The 24,219-nt window shown below is 48.8% G+C and overlaps 3 protein-coding genes and 1 long non-coding RNA gene across 5 annotated transcripts in view; 2 read left to right on the top strand and 2 right to left on the bottom strand.

Moving 5' to 3' along the window:
* The window catches only part of LOC128411520 (uncharacterized), a 215,355-nt gene that overhangs the window by 141,017 nt on the left and 50,119 nt on the right, over positions 1–24,219 (top strand). The window lies entirely within an intron of this gene.
* The window catches only part of LOC128411519 (sterile alpha motif domain-containing protein 12-like), a 186,141-nt gene that overhangs the window by 101,255 nt on the left and 60,667 nt on the right, over positions 1–24,219 (bottom strand). The gene's annotated exons all lie outside the window — the stretch shown is intronic.
* PBK (PDZ binding kinase) lies at positions 292–12,962 on the bottom strand. The gene is made up of 8 exons (XM_053383883.1): positions 12,854–12,962; positions 11,305–11,376; positions 8,128–8,224; positions 6,149–6,291; positions 4,031–4,200; positions 2,304–2,433; positions 1,952–2,122; positions 292–951 (listed from the first exon to the last, which is right to left on the bottom strand). Exons 2-8 carry the CDS (start codon positions 11,360–11,362, stop codon positions 746–748), a joined length of 975 nt encoding a protein of 324 aa, XP_053239858.1. The 5' UTR covers positions 11,363–11,376; positions 12,854–12,962; the 3' UTR covers positions 292–745.
* Positions 17,368–24,219, top strand: part of SELENOI (selenoprotein I) — a 48,054-nt gene continuing 41,202 nt past the window's right edge. The window contains exon 1 of the mRNA XM_053383881.1: positions 17,368–17,564. Coding sequence (XP_053239856.1) covers positions 17,508–17,564 — 57 coding nt within the window. The 5' untranslated portion in view covers positions 17,368–17,507. The remainder of the gene's footprint in view (positions 17,565–24,219) is intronic.

The following is a 24,219-nucleotide window of genomic DNA, read 5'->3' on the forward strand; positions in this document are numbered from 1 at the left end:
TGACTTTACATCAGACAGGAGAGCCCAGTTTAAAACCAGCGGCCACAAGAATGAGAACGCAGGTGCATGGGTGTTGCAAAGCCAAAAGATAACCAAGGAACATCACAAAAAAATTAAATTCCTTCCAGTAGCACCATACAGACCAATGTAAGTTTGTTACTGGTATGAGCTTTCATGTGCATGCACACTTCTTCAGATACATCAGATACAAGGAACATCGCCTCACTGCCAAACAGCCGGAGGAAACAGCCATTTTCTAAACAAGAAAATAAACCAGTTTTTGTGCCAAACTGACAAGTTTGAAAGGTTTTATTTCAACAGCCACAAATGTTCTGATATTTACTCATAAGAAAAAAGTACAAGTCAAGATCAAAATGAACAACGCAAACACAACCAGAACAAGAGGAGGAGCAGGGAAGGGAATTGAAAGACCTGACCAAGTTGCTCTATATTTACAACACAGAAAAACTAACTACAAGGCTGCTAAGCATCAGCTTATCAGCTAAAGGCGCAGTGTGTGTGTGTGTGTCACTTAAGACACAACTTTGTGGAATACGGAATATTTACAGTCAGTGTCTAAATAGCTTGAAATGAAACCTTGTTAAAAGCCCCCAGTTCTAATATAAAACTATAGGAAACTAAAATTCCATATCCCCATGTATGAACACTACACAGAAAGCAATAAAATAAACTTCTAAAAGAAAATGAAGCTGCCATAGTAGTGCAGGGTTGTAGAAGAGGGCACTTATTGTATGGATCCTTCCGCCTCCAAAACATCCACAATATGTGCAGCTGCAGGGCGCTTTTCCGGCTCCTCCATAGTGCAGAGAGAAAACAGCTCAATGACCTTTTGATAGGAAGGATCCAGCTCTTCCATGTTGAGTGGTGGCCGAGTCCCAAGGGCAGCGTAATAAGCGTCTTCATCAAAGTCATCTTCATCAAAAGAAGACTCTACAGAGACAAACAAGCCAGAGCAAGCCAGTCACCAGATGAAATAAAGGCCCTCATGGTTGTTATGCTGGTATCGAAGGAGGAGGGAAAGGGGATAGAAGGAGCATGATCTTGAAAAGGCACAAAATTAAATTACCTGAGGGTCTTTCTAAAATGCAAAACTCAAGCAGACTGTTTTACACACACACAAAAATATTTGTCTTATCCCTTGGAAATGTTAAATAAGTACAACTGAGTAAAAGTTGTAGCACCGTATTTTTCGCTCCATAACACGCACTTTTTTCCTCCTAAAAAGGGGAAATGTCTGTGCGTCTTATGAAGTGAATGTGTGGTTCCTGGAGCCGAATTGCCCAGGGGCAAAAAGCAGATCGTGCTTTTAATTTTTTTAAAAAAGAGGGAAGGGGGTGTTGAAACAAAGCCGCTGAGCAGCTGATCGGCAAGCGATCGGGAGGGAGATAAGGGACTAGCGATAAAGGAGGCTGCCTGGGAGGGGGGAGGTAAAAGCCCATGGATCCTCGGGATTTTTGCATTGGGTCACTCCAAATTCACCATCAGATCACATAGCATGTCCATGGCTGCAGCCTGCACCAAAAAAATCACATACCCACTGTTTCGTGGGGCCGAAATGGCGCAAAAACATGGTTACAAAGCACGGATCCACATGGATTTTATGGATTTTTGATTTGGGCTACCCCAAACTCACCGTCAAATCACGTCTGTGGCCACAGCATGAACCACAAAAATCATACATCCACTCTTTCATTCAGAATATTTTTTTTTCTTGTTTTCCTCCTCTAAAAACTAGGTACATCTTATGGTCAGGTGCTTCTTATGGAGCGAAAAATACGGTAAATCCTCAAAGTATTGGGCTGCAAAATAATGCTCAAAAGTCCCTAGGCCACAGCCTGTTCCCCAAGACTATAGAAAGCTTGGTCCAACAGAAAGCCGGCTTCATGAGCAAGTCTGCACTCGGCTGGACCAAAAGGAAGCACAAACACACCTTCATCTTCTTCCTCCAGGTTAAGATGAGGTATCGAGAGAGTCATCATTTCCCAGAGTGTAAGCCCAAATGCAAAGATGTCAGCCTTGTCGGTGATGGGGCCATCTCCCTCCAGAGTTTCCTTGGGCTTCCAGGGCTCCGTGCCAATATAATGAGCTTCTGGGTCACTCACTGCATGGAAACAGATAATCCAAATCAAGATAACAAGAGCCATCCTCATGACCTCCCAGTTGCCAAGAGTAAAGCAGAGCAAAGATAGACACAGAGATCCAGGGGCAGAAGGGAAGATGCAGCAAAGAGGACTTGGCCATTGAGACAGCAGCCGTAGGACATTAAAAGATGCCACACATACCCATCATATTCTCATCCAGAGGCAGTGAAACGCCCACGTCGCAGATCTTTATTGACTCAAAGTCACCTTTAATGACAACATTGGAAGATTTGATGTCACCGTGAAGCAAGTTCTTGTCGTTGTGTAGATACTGAAAGGCAGAGGTTCGGATGAGTGCCTTGCTACCAAAGGGAATCAGAACCAAAAGCTAATTTCAAGACTGTGGGTTTTAATGCAAGTCTCTCTTCAGGAAATGCCTCTCACGTTTTCACCTCAAGTGCCAGGCACTGTTAAGGCGAAGAGATTCAAGGTCCCCTTGCTTTTAGGGATCCTGCCCTAATTCACACAGGATCCTTGGACCACACATCTTGGAAAGGCCTCATCTTTAAGCAAAGTAGATGCTGGTAGACACCCCAATTTAAAATCCTGCAATGTGGTACCTTCAAAGGAGACGAATAGCGTCAGTAAGTGATTTCAGTGAGTTAAAGCAGCTTGCGATGGTGCCAGCATTGCCAAGAGACAGAAATGTTAAAAAGGCATGTGACCAACATAAGGTGACATGCCGGATAACTCACCTAGCTAACTGTAAACCCCTCCAATGACTTCCTCAGGACACCTCTGCCAAATTCCTCTCCTTCTGTCGAGTCATCCCTACTCAACAGTCCTGAAATTCCTGCCCTGGTTCCATGCCACTCTTTGTAAAAAGGGGCCACATCACTTCCATGTGTTATACGTTTCCGAGCACAAATCAAAGTGTTGGTGCTGACCTTTGAAGCCCTAAACAGCCTCGGTCCAGTATACCCAAAGGAGCGTCTCCACCCCCATCGTTCTGCCCGGACATTGAGGTCCAGTGCTGAGGGCCTTCTGGTGGTTCCCTCCCTGCGAGAAGCCAAGTTACAGGGAACCAGGCAGAGGGCCTTCTCGGTAGTGGTATCCGCCCTGTGGAACGCCCTCCCTTCAGATGTCAAGGAAATAAACAACTACAATGGTACCTCTGGATGCAAACAGGATCCATTCTGGAGCCCTGTTCGCATCCTGAAGTGAACGCAACCCATGTCTGCGAATTGCGATTTGCCACTTCCGCGCATTGTGTCATTTTGAGCATCTGTGCATGCGGCGAAACCCGAAAGTAATGTGCTCTGTTACTTCCGGGTTGCCGCGGAGCATAACCTGAAAACGCTCAACTTGAAGCACATTTAACCCAAGGTATGACTGTACCAGACTTTTAGAAGACATCTGAACGCAGCCCTGTTTAGGGAAGCTTTTAATGTTTAATAGACCATTGTATTTTAATATTCTGTTGAAAGCCGCCCAGAGTGGCTGGGGAAACCCAGCCGGATGTGGGTGGGGTATAAATAATAAATCTATCACCATCATCATCACACATAAGTTAGTACTGCTGAAACTTATTGACTGTGCAACAGGCCACCAGCCTTGCAGCAGTGGACATGGTATCACCATTCTGCATTCTAAGGGTCTTTCCAACCGTGAACCAGTCTTCCCCAGTCCAAATTCCCTGTTTGCCCCCTTCACAGCTTGTTGCTCCCACTGTGAACTGGACCTTTTATTTGTCTCCCGCAGTCCCTTGGGACCTCTTATCCCTGGCACTCCAACCTCAGATAGTCACTTCCCTCTGAGACTCTTCCCTTTGCTTCAGAACCAGAGAAGCCTTTTAGCCAAGCTAGTGTTCTCGAGGCCAATGACTCTCCCGTCGCTACAGCGTCACACGTCAGCCTCCCCAGACCTACCTTCAGGCCCCTTGCCATGTGCAAGGCAACTTTCAGGATGGTGGCAGCTGGAAAGGGCCCCAGATGTTTCGTGTTCCTTTCTTCAATTAGGTCATTGAGAGACTTTTCTCCCCCGTATTCCATGGCAAGGCACATGCTCCCATCTTTAGCTTCTGCAAACGCACGGTAGCCTTCAAAGACAAGCGCACAGCCATTTGTTTATGGGCCAGAAAAGCTATCTCCATTTAATACCAGCCCACATTGCAGTTATTCCCAGGTTTTTTCCTTGTTACACAATTTCCCCCATGTTCAAGTATTCCTATTTTATTGATGAAGCTTCTAGCGCTGTTTCAAAACAAGGTAAAAGATAACACATATTTATAATACAGTCATACCTTGGTTCTCGAATGTAATCCATTCCGGAAGTCTGTTTGACTTCCAAAAACGTTCGAAAACCAAGGCACAGCTTCCAATTGGCTGCAGGAGCTTCCTGCACTCAATCGGAAACTGCGGAAGTCACGTTGGACGTCCGCATTCCAAAGAACGCTTCAAAACTGGAATACTTACTTCCAGGTTTTCAGCATTCAGGAGCCAAAACATACAAGTACCAAGGCATTTGAGAACCTAGGTACAACCATAATGGTATTAAAAGTACACCCTGGATAAAAATAAGGATAAAATAAAATAATAATGATAAAAATTTTGCAACTACATATGCCTCCCTAGGACGCGGGTGGCGCTAGGATGCGGGTGCCGCTGTGGGTTAAACCACAGAGCCTAGGACTTGCCGATCAGAAGGTCGGCAGATCGAATCCTTGCGTCGGGGTGAGCTCCCGTTGCTCGGTCCCAGCTCCTGCCAACCTAGCAGTTCGAAAGCACGTCAGAGTGCAAGTAGATAAATAGGTATCACTCCAGTGGGAAGGTAAACGGCGTTTCCATGCGGTGCTCTGGTTCGCCAGAAACGGCTTAGTCATGCTGGCCACATGACCCGGAAGCTTACGCTGGCTCCCTCGGCCAGTAAAGCGAGATGAGCGCCGCAACCCCAGAGTCGGCCATGACTGGACCTAATGGTCAGGGGTCCCTTTACCTTTATGCCTCCCTAGGGAGAAAAACGGGGCACCACCATCAAGAAGGCTCTCAGCTCATCACACATTTTAACTCATGGCAGAGAACGTGGAAGAGTATCCCAAGATCACTTCAATAGACAGGCAAGTTGGTAGGGTGCTTTGCAATTCCCAGCCACTAGTCTGAGGCAGGTTCCCTATTCACATTTTACAGCTAGGGAACAACCTGAATAAGAGCCGCCTCCATCCCGTTGGCACATAAGTCCTCATGGGCTTAAACACAGGCTTCTTCAACATGCCATAGCCTGGCAGTCCACAGCTGGTCTACAATTGCCAACACTGCCCACTGCTACATTCCCATGGGACAGAACAGTGGACCCTACTCTTTAATGCCAGTTATGGCTGGCCCATATGAGGCTGCAGGCTCCTGCATGTCTGCACATAGGCAAATATCAGCCTGGGAAATATCAGCCTTTGAAGGTGACCCAGAAACAACTAATCCAGAATGTGGCAGCTAGACTGGTGACTGGCAGCGGCCGCCGAGACCATATAACACCGGTCTTGAAAGACCTACATTGGCTCCCAGTAAGTTTCCGAGCACAATTCAAAGCGTTGGTGCTGACCTTTAAAGCCCTAAACGGCCTCAAAGGCCCAGTATCCCTGAAGGAGCATTTCCACCCCCATCGTTCTGCCCGGACACTGAGATCCAGCGCCGAGGGCCTTCTGGCGGTTCCCTCCCTGCGAGAAGCAAAGCTACAGGGAACCAGGCAGAGGGCCTTCTCGGTGGTGGCTCCCGCCCTGTGGAACGCCCTCCCAGCAAAATGTCAAAGAGAACAACAACTACCAGACTTTTAGACATCTGAAGGCAGCCCTCTTTAGGGAAGCTTTTAATGTTTGATGCATTACGGTATTATAATATTTTGTTGGAAGCTGCCCAGGGTGGCTGGGGAAGCCCAGCCAAATGGGCGGGGTATAAATAATAAGTTGTTGTTGTTGTTGTTGTTGTTGTTGTTATCCCACCTCTGGCTAATATGTCTGAATGAGGACCCTGCATTTCCCCCCATTCAAAGCTTACCCACAATGTTTGGGTGCTGAAGGGTTTTTAGAATCTTGGCTTCTTCATTCAGCCTTTGCTGATACGTACTTCTCCGGCTGGCGTCACATTTGAGATTGATTTTCTTCACAGCCCAGGGAGAACAAGAGACACCCTTGGGAGACCTGGAAACAAACTATGGAAATCAGAGAGAGGGAACTGGGCAAACCAGATTTATTGGACCACAGGAACATGTGTTTTCTTCCTCCTCTGAGGATGGCTGAGGTAGCAGACTCAATCAGAGGCTATATTATTATGACATTTAGGAGTAAACGGCACATATTTCTCTTACCCCAAACCTAGATCAGGCGCGCTGACAAATTCAGAATTAATTTTACTATAATATGTCTCTAAGCACACCCTCACATCAGCCCAGAAATACTTTGATGTGTGAGTTTCAGATCAATCCAGATTGCAGTACAGTGGTACCTCAGGTTAAGTACTTAATTCGTTCTGGAGGTCTGTCCTAACCTGAAACTGTTCTTAACCTGAAGCACCACTTTAGCTAATGGGGCCTCCTGATGTATGGAAGTGAGAGCTGGACCATAAAGAAGGCTGATCGCCGAAGAATGGATGCTTTTGAATTCTGGTGCTGGAGGAGACTCTTGAGAGTCCCATGGACTGCAAGAAGATCAAACCTCTCCATTCTGAAGGAAATCAGCCCTGAGTGCTCACTGGAAGGACAGATCCTGAAGCTGAGGCTCCAAGACTTTGGCCACCTCATGAGAAGAGAAGACTCCCTGGAAAAGACCCTGATGTTGGGAAAGATGGAGGGCACAAGGAGAAGGGGGCGACAGAGGACGAGATGGTGGGACAGTGTTCTTGAAGCTACCAGCATGAGTTTGACCAAACTGCAGGAGGCAGTGGAAGACAGGAGTGCCTGGCGTACTCTGGTCCAGGAGGTCACGAAGAGGCGGACACAACTAAACAGCAACAAGCTGCTGCCGCGCTGCCAGAGCATGATTTCTGTTCTCATCCTGAAGTAAAGTTCTTAACCTGAGGTACTATTTCTGGATTAGTGGAGTCTGTAACCTGAAATCTTCTGTAACCCGAGGTACCACTGTACATTGTAAGTACATGTAGGAACAAACAGGAGATGCCATATGAATTAGCCTGCACAGCAGTTAAGTGTTTCCACCACCTGAGCCACAGGGAAAGACAACTCAGCCCAATAGTCATATAGACCCAGGGAGACCGCCTTCTCTACGCCAAATCTGGCAGGTGCTTTACTAAACCAAATATTCCTTGTTGTTGTTGTTGTTGTTTAGTCGTTTAGTCGTGTCCGACTCTTCGTGACCCCATGGACCAGAGAACGCCAGGCACCTCTGTCCTCCACTGCCTCCCGCAGTTTGGTCAAACTCATGCTGGTAACCTCGAAAACACTCTCCAACCATCTCGTCCTCTGTCGTCCCCTTCTCCTTGTGCCCTCCATCTTTCCCAACATCAGGGTCTTTTCCAGGGAGTCTTCTCTTCTCATGAGGTGGCCAAAGTACTGGAGCCTCAGCTTCAGGCTCTGTCCTTCCAGTGAGCACTCAGGGCTGATTTCCTTCAGAATGGAGAGGTTGGATCTTCTTGCAGTCCATGGGACTCTCAAGAGTCTCCTCCAGCACCATAGTTCAAAAGCACCCATTCTTCGGCGATCAGCCTTCTTTATGGTCCAGCTCTCACTTCCATACATCACTACTGGGAAAACCAGAGCTTTAACTATACGGACCTTTGTTGGCAAGGTGATGTATGGATATTCCTGGCAGCCTTTAAATTACTAAATTATTTTTTTAATTGCATTTGTTTTATTTTGAGTTTTTAACTCCAATGTGCCCTGGGCTCCTTAGGGAGGAAGGGGCAAGATACGCATTTAATAAATACATATTCTTTCCCAGCCCCCAGCAGCAGAAATACACTCCACTCGGCAATATCAGTCTTGCTGCTTGAAGCCCCTGCCATCCTTTAAGACAACTTACCTTTTCATAAGGTAAACATTGACTCCAGTTCCATAGCCAAGCTTCTGCATGAAGGGAGAGGCCGGAATAGCTATTGAGGGCGAAGAGATACCCTGCCCTGTATTTGCAAAAAACAGAGATGTTGCTTTTGTTATTATACATGCAAGAAAGATCACCACCCCATGTAAAAAGTGGAAAACCCAAGAATTACCAACGATAGAAGAATGGCAGATGAAGATGATGGATTTTTCGGAGCTAGCCGACCTAACCGGAAGAGTCCGCGACCAGAAAGAGGAGGAGTATCAGGAAGAGTGGATTACATTTAATGATTACTTAGTTAAATTAACTGAAAAGAGCTTGCAGATACTTAATTGGCTTAGGATTTTATTTATGTTAAGTGATGAATTAATATGTATAATTTCATAATGTGAAGATTTAAGGGTGTTAATGTTTAAGTTAAATTTTATAAGAACTGTGATTTGGAAAACCGTTAAAAGGATATGCAATGAAATTCAACCAAGGGGATGCGAGGACGTCACTTAACAATGTTAATAAGTGTAATTTTTAATAAGGCTATGATTTATGTTTGTTTGTCTTATGTGTTTGTTTGTTTATAATGTTGTGAAAACCAATAAAAAAAAATTGAAATAAAAAGATCGCCACCCCATGCGTTTTCCATATACAACGGAACAGTAATATAATAATAATAATTTATTATTTGTACCCTGCCCATCTGGCTGGGTTTCCCCAGCCACTCTGGGCGGCTTCCACAGAGACCAAAAATACACTAAAATGTCATGCATTAAAAACTTCCCTGAACATTAACACACCTGATACTTTCTTCCCCTTCTTAAGGAGGGCAAACCCCCTCCTGCTACAAGTTTTTCAAACAGAGCAGGGTTTGGCAAGACTCCATTTGAATCCTTCTAACCAGCTTTCCCCCAACTTGTGCCCTCAAATAGTCTCCACTTCAGCCTCCACCTGCCCCACCCACTATGGCCAATGGGGAGGCATGTGGGACCTGTAGTCCCAATATTTAGAGACCATTCACTCACTGCCCTGGAGGAGAAAAGCAGCGGCAGCAAAACAAAAACCTCTCATCTGCTTCTGCCAGGGAGATTTAGCTACAGCAGGGATGGGGGCTCTGTGGCCCTTAAGATGTGGTTGTGTAGCACCCTGCTTGTGGTTAACGCTTAGCTGGAATGAAATATTCAACGCAGCAATAGAGAAATTAAAATAATAATTTATTTGTCAGACAAATAAATGTGAGGCACAGTGGTATATGGTTACCAAGCTCTGGCCTGCCCTCCTGCCATTATGGCCAGCACTTATATTTCCTCAATCCAGCCCCCTTTCTCCTCCCTTTGGCTGCCTCTGTCCAATCAGCCTGGTTGAAATTCCTATTGGCTGTTTGCTAGAACCAATCATAAAAGATACACCTATTTCCTATTACCTTTTATGGGAGACAGAGAGCTATATTTCCTTCTATTTATAATTGGCAAATAAGTAGTCATATATCTTACATTTACCTCGACCAGGCACCTTAATTACCAGATAACCTTTGGCCCCTCTTGCCCTATTCCCTGCAAAACAGATGGCTAATGGTTCTAATTTTATCTTAAACAGAGATCTTGGGTTCACCTCCTCACACACCATCTATGAAAGATCTCCTTCTTTGGAGGTCTTTAAGCAAAGGCTCGACAACCATATGTCAGGAGTGCTCTGATGGTGTTTCCTGCTCGGCAGGTGTTTGGACTCGATGGCCCTTATGGTCTCTTCCAACTTTATGATTCTATGATTCTATTTAACATTTCTTACTTTCTAAATCCTTTGCATAATTACATTTAAGCCAATATATTTCATAACATATATAGTTTTTTAAGAAGAAAGGGAACTTAGTAAAAGCTAAGCTAAATTCTAAATTCTAAAGATTCAAAGCAGTTTCAGAGATCTGCTTTGCCTAGTCTAGTTGCTGTTTCTTTGCCCTTTTAACCTTATGAAAATGTGGCTCAAGTCTCTAATGGGAGGCACAATAATTCTTACTATTTACCAACTCTTAATTGTGTTTTGCAACTTGATTATTCTGTAATTTGTATGGTCAGTGTGACCTTTTGCTCCTAGCCTGTAATTTCCTCTTACAACCCTGAGCCACTGCTATAGATCAGGGGGGCCCTTGATCAAGAAGATAAACAGCTGCCAGAGTATGGTTTCTGCCTGGCATGAGAGATACAAACATTTACAAATATATATTTTTAAGCTTATTTTAAAATACAAATCTTGATCAGATGCCTCAGTTGGATGCCAAATCCCATGAATCCAAGCCAACAGCCTTGGTCCAGTATACCTGAAGGAGCGTCTCCATCCCCATCGTTCAGCCCGGACACTGAGGTCCAGCCCCAAGGGCCTTCTGCAAGAAGCCAAGTTACAGGGAACCAGGCAGAGGGCCTTCTCGGTGGTGGCGCCTGCCCTGTGGAACACCCTCCCAGCAGATGTCAAGACAATAAACAACTACAGTGGTAGCTCAGGTTAAGAACTTAATTCGTTCTGGAGGTCTGTTCTTAACCTGAAACTGTTCTTAACCTGAAGCACCACTTTAGCTAATGGGGCCTCCTGCTGCCGTGATTTCTGTTCTCATCCTGAAGCAAAGTTCTTAACCTGAGGTACTATTTCTGGGTTAGCGGAGTCTGTAACATGAAGCGTCTGTAACCTGAGGTACCACTGTATTCTACTTTTAAAAGACAACTGAAGGCGGCCCTGTTTAGGGAAGTTTTTAATGTCTGATGCTGTATTGTATTTTTAATATTCAGTTGGAAGCTGCCCAGAGCGGCTGGGGAAACCCAGCCAGATGGGCGGGGTATAAATAATAAACTATTATTACTATTATTTATTATTATTATTATTATTATTATTATTATTATTATTATGTGGCCAGTGCTCAGAGATTCTGGGCCACAGATTCCCCATCTCTAACACAGAGGGGAACATCTATAAAGATGTTTAAAGGTTCTTTTAAAAACTGTCTTCAGACAAAAAGTCTTGATTCTCTTAAGGGAGTTCTTTTTAGATCATGTTAATAAAAAAATGTTTTTAAACCTTTCATCTTGTTATTTATTTTAGAGGGAAACATTTATAGTTCAAACGAGCACCCAATTTTGCCCGTAACACTCCCTAACACACATTGACAAAGCATAGCCTCACCTGATCTCTTTCCCCCAGGTGGCTTGCTAGGGGTCTTGAAAGCAGTTTCTGCATCCATGGCTGAGAATTATTCTGTTGGGAGAGAAAGAAGAGTTCTTAAAGTCACAATTGCTCCCCCCACAGTTATTATTATCGCCATTATCTACCCTCCATTCAACTCTTAAGTTCCCAGGATGGGTTAGGGCACTTAAAACGCGACATTAAAAGCAGTTTTAAGCAACTTTCAATCATAAAAATTAAAGGGGGGTTCAGGAGCCTTTGGGGTGTGGGTGTGTAGCGACCATAGCTGTCAACGTTTCCCTTTTTCAAAGGGAAATTCCCTTATTCTGAATAGTATTCCTCGCAAGAAATAGCTATGGGACGTGGGTGGCACTGTGGGTTAAACCACAGAGCCTAGGACTTGCCGAGGTACCACTCCGGCGGGAAGGTAAACGGCGTTTCCATGCGCTGCTCTGGTTCGCCAGAAGCGCCTTAGTCCTGCTGGCCACATGAACTGGAAGCTGTACGCCGGCTCCCTTGGCCAGTAAAGCGAGATGAGCGCCGCAACCCCAGAGTTGGCCATGACTGGACCTAATGGTCAGGGGTCCCTTTACCTTTTTATGGTAGGGACTGGGGCTTGCGCAAACCCACTGCACCCCACCTCCCCATACATGACCATCACGACCCCCCAATACTACGAACCCCCCCCGAAGTGCCACGTCCCGGGGAGGGCGCCTCTTCTAGGTTTCTAATTTCGATGGGGGCTGGGAGGAAATCCCTAAACGAACCGGCCCCCCACAGCCAGGGTCCTTTGCAACCTCAAATAAAAAGCTGCCGGGGAAGTTTGGGAGGAACTGGGGGGGACAGTTAGGGGAGGATCTGGGGGGGACAGTTAGGGGAGGATCTGGGGGGACAGTTAGGGGAGGATCTGGGGGGACAGTTAGGGGAGGATGGGGGGACAGTTAGGGGAGGATCTGGGGGGACAGTTAGGGGAGGATCTGGGGGACAGTTAGGGGAGGATCTGGGGGGACAGTTAGGGGAGGATCTGGGGGGGACAGTTAGGGGAGGATCTGGGGGGACAGTTAGGGGAGGATCTGGGGGGGACAGTTAGAGGAGGATCTGGGGGGGACAGTTAGGGGAGGATCTGGGGGGGACAGTTAGGGGAGGATCTGGGGGGACAGTTAGGGGAGGATCTGGGGGGACAGTTAGGGGAGGATGGGGGGACAGTTAGGGGAGGATCTGGGGGGACAGTTAGGGGAGGATCTGGGGGGACAGTTAGGGGAGGATGGGGGGACAGTTAGGGGAGGATTGGGGGACAGTTAGGGGAGGATTGGGGGACAGTTAGGGGAGGATTGGGGGACAGTTAGGGGCCAGGGCTTGCGAGCCCCCAAGGCCCTGCGCAATCCAAGGACCCCCCCATCATCACCTCCCCTTCCTTGCGAACTTGGGGGGGCGACGTCCTGGGGTCGCTTTTCCTCCCTGGCATTTTATTTGAAGCGGGGGGGGGGTGTCGCCCGACGCCCCCTCCCTCTGCGACCCCCCCCCGCGCCTCCTTCGATCTTCCCCCCACCTGGGAGAGCCGGACACCGCCCAGTCCCTGCGCAGCTGCCTCCGTTTGAATCTTGGCGGGAGCGAGAGGCGGCGACGGTGGCCGGCGAGGCTCAGGAAGGGGGCGTGGCAGGGGCGTGGCCAAGGGAAGAGCTAGAGATAGGAAAGAATTGGGGGACAAAGTGTTTTAGGGGGGCTTTTGCACGGGGAGTGTATGTTGTGGGCTGGAGGGGAGGGAGTAACACCCCCCCAATCTTTATAAAAATTCCAGTAACAGATGCTTTATCGTTGGGTGTCAGCGTTGCTCGTGCAGGTTTTTTGCTGTTCACTTGTGTTCCTACATATATTAAGTTAAATAGAATCCCCCTGGCAAATAGAAGGGGAAGAAACGGAGGCAGTGAGAGATTTTACTTTCTTGGGCTTGTTACCGGAAAAATCCGAGGGCTCCCTTGGACAAAAGTAAAGACACCAACCAGGATAACTTGGAGCAAAACAGCAGCCTGTAGGCTTGGCCTTTATTGAACTGTTGCAACAGGGTGTTCCCCTCACTTGCAAGAGAGAGGAAAGACCCCGAAAAATAGTGTGCAAGGTCTTATAAAAACTTTTTGAAATTCCCCTCCTCTAGGTCAAGCCCACCCCCAGAAACATCATGCATACATTACAGAAAGGAGGGGTTGAGGGAGGAGTTGGTGGTAACCTGAGTGTCTTGTCACCTGGCTAGTTCCTCCTTTCCCCCTCCCCATGAGTCACTTCCAGGAGACAAAGGGGAGTTTGCAGTTTCCTGCCCCCAGAGGGAAGATCTGATCATTGTCCTTTGTTTCAGTCCATGCTGAATCCACTCCCATATGCAAGTTCTTTGTGATCTTGATTGTCTTCTGTCTGGGATCATCAGGGTTGGCATAGCAACTGGGCAGGGCTCCTGTGGATGTGCTGAGATGGTGAAGGGATTATGGCTGACCAGGACCAAGCCACCCCCCTTTGATAGTTCTTGTCATATGGAGTAAAATAAAATGGAACAGTGCAAATCCGATGTATGGTTGATTTTCTATGAATTTATAACAGAAATGTGGCGTATGTAGTGAGTGTGTGTGTGTGTGTGTGAAGTTTGTACAAACAGAATGATTGGGGTGGGGGGGTTCCTGCTACAGGCTCCATGATCACTGCAGATGGTGACAGCAGCCACGAAATTAAAAGACGCCTGCTTCTTGGGAGAAAAGCGATGACAAACCTGGACAGCATCTTAAAAAGCAGAGACATCACCTTGCCAACAAAGGTCCATATAGTAAAAGCTCTGGTTTTCCCAGGTTAGCATAGGCTAGGCAAAACTATCACAAATGGGGAGCAGATATGAAGGAAAGACGAATTATGGTGATTAAGCAATCTGTGGTCCTAGTAGTTTGGAGAGCAAAGGGGCAAAAATATGGTCTGAAGCTCAACGTAAAAAAAAACCCCGAAGATCATGGCCACTGGTCCCATCACCTCCTGGCAAATAGAAGGGGAAGAAATGGAGGCAGTGAGAGATTTTACTTTCTTGGACTCCATGATCACTGCAGATGGTGACAGCAGTCACGAAATTAAAAGACGCCTGCTTCTTGGGAGGAAAGTGATGACAAACCTAGACAGCATCTTAAAAAGCAGAGACATCACCTTACCAACAAAGGTCCGTATAGTTAAAGCTATGGTTTTCCCATTCCACTGCCTCCCACAGTTTGGTCAAACTCATGCTGGTAGCTTCGAGAACACTGTCCCACCATCTCATCGTCTGTCGTCCCCTTCTCCTTGTGCCCTCCATCTTTCCCAACATCAGGGTCTTTCCCAGGGAGTCTTCTCTTCTCATGAGGTGGCCAAAGTCTTGGAGCCTCAGCTTCAGGATCTGTCCTTCCAGTGAGCACTCAGGGCTGATTTCCTTCAGAATGGAGAGGTTGGATCTTCTTGCAGTCCATGGGACTCTCAAGAGTCTCCTCCAGCACCAGAATTCAAAAGCATCCATTCTTTGGCGATCAGCCTTCATTGTGGTCCACCTCTCACTTCCATACATCACTACTGGGAAAACCATGGCTTTAACTATGCGGACCTTTGTTGGCAAGGTGATGTCTCTGCTTTTTAAGATGCTGTCTAGGTTTGCCATCGCCTTTCTCCCAAGAAGCAGGCGTCTTAATTTCGTGGCTGCTATCACCATCTGCAGTGATCATGGAGCCCAAGAAAGTAAAATCTCTCACTGCCTCCATTTCTTCCCCTTCTGTTTGCCAGGAGGTGATGGGCCCAGTGGCCATGATCTTCGTTTTTTTGATGTTGAGCTTCAGACCATATTTTGCGCTCTCCTCTTTCACCCTCATTAAAAGGTTCTTTAATTCCTCCTCACTTTCTGCCATCAAGGTTGTGTCATCTGCATATCTGAGGTTGTTGATATTTCTTCCGGCAATCTTAATTCCGACTTGGGATTCATCCAGCCCAGCCTTTCGTGTGATGAATTCTGCATATAAGTTAAATAAGCAGGGAGCTGTCATCCCTGACCGCTCGTCTTGCTAGCTAGGGATGATGGGAGTTGTACTGCAAAAACAGCTGGAGACCCAAGCTTGGGAAATACTGCTCTAAAGCATTGCAATACTGTACAGGAGAAGCAGCGCCAATCAAAGCGCGTCACAAAGCCATCGGATTGAAAAAAAACACAGATTAAAACCCAGTACTTGGGGCAGGAGACGCCGGGGAGGCCTATGTGTTCCTAAAGGCTGGCAGGATGCCGATGGCGATGCGGGGCAAATTCCCTGGCATTTCAGCCTGAAGCGCCGCAGCAGAGGAAAGAGGGCAGCGGAGGGCATGAGTCTTCATCCTGGAGAAGAGTGACTAGCGGGGTGCCACAGGGTTCTGTCTTGGGCCCGGTCTTATTCAACATCTTTATCAACGACTTGGATGATGGACTCAAGGGCATCCTGATCAAATTTGCAGATGACACCAAACTGGGAGGGGTGGCTAACACCCCAGAGGACAGGATCACACTTCAAAACGACCTTGACAGATTAGAGAACTGGGCCAAAACAAACAAGATGAATTTTAACAGGGAGAAATGTAAAGTATTGCACTTGGGCAAAAAAAATGAGAGGCACAAATACAAGATGGGTGACACCTGGCTTGAGAGCAGTACATGTGAAAAGGATCTAGGAGTCTTGGTTGACCACAAAATTGACATGAGCCAACAGTGTGACGCGGCAGCTAAAAAAGCCAATGCAATTCTGGGCTGCATCAATAGGAGTATAGCATCTAGATCAAGGGAAGCAATAGTGCCACTGTATTCTGCTCTGATCAGACCTCACCTGGAGTACTGTGTCCAGCTCTGGGCACCACAGTTCAAGAAGGACACTGACAAACTGGAACGTGTCCAGAGGAGGGCAACCAAAATGGTCAAAGGCCTGGAAACGATGCCTTATAAGGAACGGCTAAGGGAGCTGGGCATGTTTAGCCTGGAGAAGAGGAGGTTAAGGGGTGATATGATAGCCATGTTCAAATATAGAAAAGGATGTCACATAGAGGAGGGAGAAAGGTTGTTTTCTGCTGCTCCAGAGAAGCGGACACGGAGCAATGGATCCAAACTGCAGGAAAGAAGATTCCACCTAAACATTAGGAAGAACTTCCTGACAGTAAGAGCTGTTCGACAGTGGAATTTGCTGCCAAGGAGTGTGGTGGAGTCTCCTTCTTTGGAGGTCTTTAAGCAGAGGCTTGACAACCATATGTCAGGAGTGCTCTGATGGTGCTTCCTGCTTGGCAGGGGGTTGGACTCGATGGCCCTTGTGGTCTCTTCCAACTCTAGGATTCTATGAGTGCGGAGCCTGGGCAGAAACGGAGGGAGAGCGCCCCTTCCGGCGGAGACAGGAATGGCGCTTAGGGCAGCGGGCGGCGGAATGACGGAGGCAGGGAGGCGGGCGCAAGTCAAGAACAGCCGCCCGCAGCCTCCAACCCGGCGCCTGCAGCCCTCCATAGGTTTCTCCCGCCCAATCAGAAGCTTCCAGGCAGAGTGGGTGGGCGGGAGCCGCCCATCAATCAATAGGGAAGGCGGGCACCGGGAGAAATTAAAGGACCCGTATTGGACTCTAAGGGGTGAGTGACAGTGCTCGCTACCAATTGGGCGCCTGGGGATCGCGCGCGTCAGAGGGTGCCGCCGTCCCGCGTATGCCGGCGACGGGGGAGGGAGGTGCCTCGGCGACGTCACGGGCGGGCCGCTCTCGCGACGCCGTCACGTGTCCGAGGCGGCGTCTTCCGTTGCCTCTCCCAAGATGGCTCCGCCGGAGCGAGGAGCCGCGGAAGGAAGGAGGGAGGGAAGGGAGCGCCTTGGTGACGTCACGGGCGGGCCGCTCTCGCGACGCCGTCACGTGCCCAGAGGCGTCGGCGTCCGTTGCCTCTCCCAAGATGGCTCCGCGGGAGCCGGGGAAGGAAGGAGGGAGGGAGGGAGGGAGGGAGGCGAGCGCCTTGCTGACGTCACGGGTGGGCTGATCTGCCGCGGCGAGCGGGAAGGCGGGGGCGGGGCGAGGTACGGAAGCCGGCGAGGGCGGGCCGCGCCGCTCCTTCGCCAAGCCGGGCGCGCGCGCTGTGAGGGAGCTGTGAGGGAGCTGCCCGGCGGCGCCTGTCACGGCGGCGAGGCGCGTCTCTCTCTCTCTCTCTCTCGCTCTCCGACAGCCTCCGCCATGGCCGGCTACGAGTACGTGAGTGCCGAGCAGCTGGCCGGCTTCGACAAGTACAAGGTGGGCGCGCTGAGGGGGCGGCGGGGGACCGGCTGGATGACCTTCGGGGACCCCCTCTCCCTTCGCCCTCCTTCTCCGGGCTGCACGCGGGACCCGCCCTTCCTCTCAGGCGCCGGAGGAGCCTCCGCGTCTCCCCGCCGGGGCCTCCTCCTCCCTCCCGGCCCTCCTGCCTTTCCCCTCACAGGGCCGGCCTTGGAAGCCCCCCTCCTCTGGCCGGGCGCCTGCGGAACTCCCCGCTACTGCTCCCCGCCGGGCGGCAATGCAGCAGGGAGCGAGCGAGCGGCTGCCACGTGTTTGCCGGTTCTCACGTGCCCGGGCTGCAAGAGGGTCAGAGCCGCTTCCACGCCGGCCCTCCTGGGTCTCTTAGGAAGCCGGTGGGTGGGGGCGGTTAGGGGGTCCAGCGAGGACCCGGGAGAGACCCTTCAACGGGACTGCGAAGCTCCCCGGGTGCGGCCTTGGGCCTCGCCGCCCGACCTCCTTCGCGGGGTTGTTGTGAGGGTGCAATGAGGGGGCTGGAGAAGGCCCTGGACGCCCCCTGGAGCTCCTGGACCCCAATCAGAGTTGGGAAGGGACCCCCAAGGGTCATCTAGTCCAACCCCAGGCAATGCAGGAAATATACAGTGGTACCTCGGGTTACAGACCCTTCAGGTTACAGACTCTGCTAACCCAGAAATAGTACCTCGGGTTAAGAACTTTGCTTCAGGATGAGAACAGAAATCGCGCAGTGGCAGCAAGAGGCCCCATTAGCTAAAGTGCTGCTTCAGGTTAAGAACAGTTTCAGGTTAAGAACGGACCTCCGGAACGAATTAAGTACTTAACCCGAGGTACCACTGTAATGGGATGCGGGTGGCGCTGTGGGTTAAACCCCAGAGCCTAGGGCCAACCCAGCTCCTGCCAACCTAGCAGTTCGAGAGCACGTCAAAGTGCAAGTAGATAAATAGGTACCGCTCTGGTGGGAAGGTAAACGGCGTTTTTGTGCACTGCTCTGGTTCACCAGAAGTGGCTTAGTCATGCTGGCCACATGACCCGGAAGCTGTACGCCGGCTCCCTCTGCCACTAAAGCGAGATGAGCGCCGCAACCCCAGAGTCGGCCACGACTGGACCTAATGGTCAGGGGCCCCTTTACCTTTACCTTACCACTGTAATCAGATAGAATCGTAGGACAGATTCTCATTAATGATTCCCACGTTGGAAGAGAGTGTATGGGGGCAGCTGCAAGCGCATGAGAATCCTCTCCTGCAGTGAGCAAGGGGCAGCCTGCGCATGGTCTCCACACGGAGGACTTGTGACAACTTTTGGGTTAATCAGGTTTCACCTGTGGTGCCGAGGTTCGCGAGGGACCTTACACATCCCCAAAGGGTCGACATGCGTTCTTCTCCTCCGTCCCCATCCCTGCAAAATTTTAATTACATGTGCTGACTGTCAGGGCTGCATCTGGTGAAAGAGCCATGTGGGAATAAAGGGTGGAATTGCGAAATCTCAGCGGCTTAGTTCAGGCAATACCAAATGTTCTTTCCTTTGGCAAGGAGCAGATTGCAGGGTGTGGCTGGTGGTTACAACTCGGTGGCAAAGCAGTTGCAGGTTCAATCCCCATCCTCTCCAAGTCGGGCTCAAAAAGACTCATTGTCCAAAGTCCTGCGAAGCCATCGCCTGTCGGTGTCCACAATACTCAGCTAGAGGGACAGTGATCATGACTCAGTATTTATATCCCAACTTTTGGGCAAGGCGCACAAGGTGGTGTACCTACTTCTCCCAATGTTATCCTCATGGCAACCCTGTGATATATAGGGTTTTGTTTTTTTTAATGATACATCATGGCCAAGTGGGTGTTTGAATCCTGCTCTCCCAGGTCATGGTCTGGCACTCTACCCACTACACCACACTGCCTTTCTTAGCAATGTAGTGGCCAAACCACTCCTGCCTTTCCTCCCAATCTTGGAGCGGGGTACCTATGAAACTCCAGGGCTGATCACCACCAAGGCTGCGAAGGAGGCTCAGCTCACCACGCTCCCCAGATGATTAAATGAGTCAGGGGAGAACCATGTTTGCCACCTTGAGCTATTTGGAGAGGAAGGTGGGATAAAAATGTCATCCTGAGCATCTCGGAGCTCCTTGGCTGAGTGGCAGCTAAATGGGCGGCTTCATTTTCCCAGGGAAAGGACGACTGGCTGAGACAGCTGGAGCACATTGCCCAAGAGAGGACCACACAGGCTAGCTGCAGGCCTCCTGCTCTTGTTGGAAAATGAGATTGGGATGGGGCTTCCTTAGGCACAAACTGTCCAGAGGCAAAGGCAGGCTGTCACCCTTTTTTTATCTTTGTGAACAAGGCTAGTCAAAAATTGTGCATCCCTGTAGATGAGTGGTTGGAGTGGAGGAAACCATTTCAGTTTGCAAAACAGATACAGTAGTGGGATTTTCCTACAAATGTCTGTAACTCTCCTGATGATATTTTAGGGATTGGGGTTGGTAAAATACAAGGGGGACGTGTAACCAACTGCTTCTCTGTGTCCCCAGTCTGCTCCCCCCTTCTCTTTCTCTCCCCCCCCCCACAACCGCTTACTGTTCTTCCTGTTTCCATCCTCCCTGCTCACAAAGGCGAGGCCCAGCACAAATGTTTGTCCTCAGAGGTTAAAATTCATGCTGCCCTATGCGCTGGTGGTTTTGCTCAATGCCCCCTCGCTTTTCTCTCCTGCTGTTGTCCCCTTGAGCAAGCGCATTTATATACAATCCTTAATTCTTCTGGTGCTTTGGAGGGTGGGAGGAGTGTTTTCTTGTTTTTCTTGTTGTTGCTTTTTACTTCTTTAAATCTTGGGGTAGATAGAATGCCTCTGTCTTTCCTTTCAGTTGTGCAGTTTTGCAGTCAGAACGGCTGGCCGGTCACCATGGTTCTGCAGTCCATTGGGACTGTGGTTTTCTGCACAAATCATTCCTCTAAAAATCTACCTCTGCGTGGTCACCCACATCATGTTCAGTTTGCATGGCTGTAGTTGCTGAACCTTAGGCGTAGGAAAGCACCCTGTCTTGTCTGTGGTACAGCTTGCCCCCTTAGGAATAAACCTTTTTGCTTCCATCTGCACCTTTCTGCCGTATGTGAGACTCAAATGGTCAGACTTCCTTACTCTAATAGAAGCTGGTTCAATAAGAGACAGAGATTTCCCAGGTTTGAATATTGCTCCGTGCTGCCGACACACTTAGCTGCATGTCTTGCCATTTTTGTCGATAGATGTGGATTTGGAGTGGCCTGATTATTACCAGCTTAACTTGAGGGGGCCGAGTCACTTGAGATTTTTGAATTGCTCTTGAGAGTTATAGGAATGAACTGATTATCTGAGAGACAGCCTTTTTGGGGGGGACACAGCCTCTTTGTCAGCAGGAGGAGCTCATGTCTGCATCTTCGAACATGAGACGAACCCTGCAGGATCACACCAAAGGCCCACCTGGTCCAGAATCCTGTTTTCTTCTGTTATCTTCCAGGGGCCCCCTCCTTCTGTTGTTCCAAGCGACTGGTATTCACCTGCATGACACTGGAGCTCATAAATGGCCATTATGAGTACAGTAGTAGCTTTTGATAGCTTTAGTCTCCATGATGCTCCCTAAACTATGGTTACCAGATTTTTTTCAATGAATCCGGGGACACTTTTTTTTTTGAAGCTGAGTAGCAACAGGGAGTCAGTAGTGGGCAAGGGACGCAGGTGGCGCTGTGAGTTAAACCACAGAGCCTAGGACTTGCCGATCAGAAGGTCGGTGGTTTGAATCCCCACGACGGAGTGAGCTCCCGTTGCTCAGTCCCTGCTCCTGCCAGCCTAGCAGTTTGAAAGCACGTCAAAGTGCAAGTAGATAAATAGGTACCGCTCCGGCGGGAAGGTAAACGCCTTTTCTGTGCACTGCTCCGGTTCGCCAGAAGCGGCTTAGTCATGCTGGCCACATGACCCGGAAGCTGTACACCTGCTTCCTCAGCCAGTGAAGTGAGATGAGCACCGCAGCCCCAGAGTCGGCCACGACTGGACCTAGTGGTCAGGGGTCCCTTTACCTTTACCTAGCAACAGGGGGTCAGTAGTGGGCCTGGTGAGGAAAAAGACCCTGGGCCCAAGCACACATGCATATTGTATAAAGGTGCAAAGCCCTTCTTTCGCACCCTGTGAAACATAAATGCGCAGAGTTTTTAAAAAACTGGGCAACGCTCGCCTGCCCATAACTCTTGAGCCTCCTCCCATCAGTCAAAACAAAGGGGGAAGGGGGAAGGACATCTATACTGCCAAACGTCCCCAGTTCCCCTTCGGCAGTGGCAGTCAGCAGCTCGGAGCCAGCCTGGTAGTACAGTTGACCCTGGCTGGCTTCAGGAGCTGCTTGCTGCCGTGGCGCCCTCCATTTTTCTTCACCGGAAGTCCTCATATAATGTGTTACGCACAAGACACATCATATGGGGACTTATGTCAAGGAAAAATGGCGGGTGCCACGGCAGCGAGCAGCTCCTGAAGCCAGCCAGAGCCAGCTGCACTACCAGGCTGGCTCCGGGCTGCTGACTGCCACTGCCATGTTTCCCAGGGACAGATTTGCAAATCTGGGGACATTCTGGGGACGGAATTTGTCCGGGGACAGATTTGCAAATCTGGGGACTGTCCCCGGGAAACGGGGATGACTGGTAACCCTACCCTAAACGTCTTTTTAAGCCGTTGAAGTTGATGGTGGTTGCAACATCTTAAGAGTATCAGATTCCATAGTTTAGCCGTGTATATATTATGTGAAGACGGTTCTCTGATCATTTTGGTTGCCTTTTTTTGCACCTTTCCCACCTTCTATATTCTAATATCCTTCTTAGATGCAAGAGCCAGAATCAGTGACTTGGATCAGAAGCAGGTTGAAAGGTCTCTCGACTCTGAATAATCACAGTGCTACAGCCTGTTAAAATCCTTTTCTCCCTGTCAAAACAGGCTAACCACCTAATGGTAGTTTCTGTGGGGCTTCAGTTTTGATTTCCAAGGAAGCAAATAACAAAGCAAATAGCAGGAGACCTAGGAACTTTAAGCTGCCTGAGGACAAAATCAGATATATTTTTTTCAGTTAGGAAATTGGAGCTTATAACTGTGATGGTCACCAAGAAATAACAGATAATGTGTAGGCAATTTCCGTTGAAGGTGAAGGCTGTCCGGATTAAACTTTCATTAGACACACAACACAGTTGTTTGTCCCTCTCTCCTGACCTCATTTTCATTGGTTTCGTTGCCAGGGAAAATACCCAAAAGCCTGTCTAGAAAGATTTATATAGCTCCTGCCCCGACCCATATTGGGGCAGCCGGAATAATACTTTCACAAGGATAAGTCCGTGCATATGCACACAGATTTAACAATTCATTCTGTTAACAAAACCTGATTTCTGGAAAATCTGAATATTTATTCTGTAGTGATTATAACAAACCATAATTCAGTCGGCAGAGATATGCATGTTTCTGGAAATTTTGAATAAGACACTTTCTGGAAAATTTTCTAATAATCCTAAATCAATCAGAATCCAACTGGCATGTCTAGATTATTTTTAATTTAATGCTTCCCTCATCCAACCCCAAGAGTTCACACACATTCATAAAACACATTAGTGTGCATTATCTATTGAATGCTTTCAAGGGTTGGTCACCTGGAAAAATGAATCACAACTTTCAGATTGTCCAACTTGACTGCTGCACTCTTTTCTTTATTTATTTAACGGATTAATTTCACGAAACAAGGCATTTCTAGAAGTGGAACATGTTATTTGGTAAAACGCGGTACCGGTAATGGAAAAATTTCCAGCCCTTTCACTGGTGCTCAAGTTATTCTGTGTTGATTTTTTGCCACTAAATTGCATTGTGGTTTAATGAGTGGTGCAGGATTCCCTCCCCACCAGCTCCCCCCATGTCTGCTGTGGGGTAGAAGCTTGCCCCAAGCAGATGGGGCTGTGCAGCTTCCTTTGCAATTGACTCAAACTCTGCAAGATTCAATGAAAGAGTTGATTCCAGGTTTTTCTGTTGGAGCTTAAACTGAATACTCATACGAGGTTATCCTGGGGACACCAATCTGATGGTCTTTAATTGCAATAGCCCCATCGAACTCCACAGCATGGGTGGCAGCCCGGGCTTGTTCTACTCAGAGTAGACTCCTTGAAATTAATATACCTGACTCCCAATTGAAATAATACAGTCCCGACCCGCAGTCTTACAATCTAAAACCCACAGCACACAAGGAAAAAGGAAGAGGGGAGGATGAGGAAAATTAAAACTCAGACTCCAGATTCTAAGCCAGCAGTCGGCAAGGTTTTTGTGGCTTGGGCCGGTTCACGGTCCCGCAGATGGCGCGGTGGGCAAACGCTATTTCTAGCGCGGAGGAGGCATGCACAGCTTCTCATTGGCTTCAGGAGCTTCCTGCAGCCAATGGGAAGCCGACCAGTGTCACGGAAGGCAGTCCCCGTGCCGGTTTAGCGCGGTACATGGGAGCTGACCAAGCTTGTGGCCCGTGGGCCTTAGGTTGCTGACCCCTGTTCTAAACACCTGCTCCGATAATGATCTGCTGGCATAGTTGTGCTGCTCTTGTGTTCGAATCCTGCTTGTGGGCTTCCCTTTGGTGCATCTGCTTGGCCGCTGTGAGAACAGGATGCCGGACTAAATGGGCCATTGGCCTGGAC

Source organism: Podarcis raffonei, chromosome 3 (genome assembly GCF_027172205.1).
Source record: "Podarcis raffonei isolate rPodRaf1 chromosome 3, rPodRaf1.pri, whole genome shotgun sequence".
Lineage (NCBI taxonomy): Eukaryota > Metazoa > Chordata > Lepidosauria > Squamata > Lacertidae > Podarcis > Podarcis raffonei.

Bases quoted from the DNA above. Each gene is read 5' to 3' on its own strand.
- PBK (XM_053383883.1), bottom strand. From the start codon at position 11,362: ATGGATGCAGAAACTGCTTTCAAGACCCCTAGCAAGCCACCTGGGGGA. The intron at 8,225-11,304 runs GTGAGGCTATGC...TTGCAAATACAG, and splicing joins ACCTGGGGGAAAGAGATCAG to GGCAGGGTATCTCTTCGCCC. The intron at 4,201-6,148 runs GTAAGCTTTGAA...TTGTCTTTGAAG, and splicing joins TCAGCACCCAAACATTGTGG to GCTACCGTGCGTTTGCAGAA.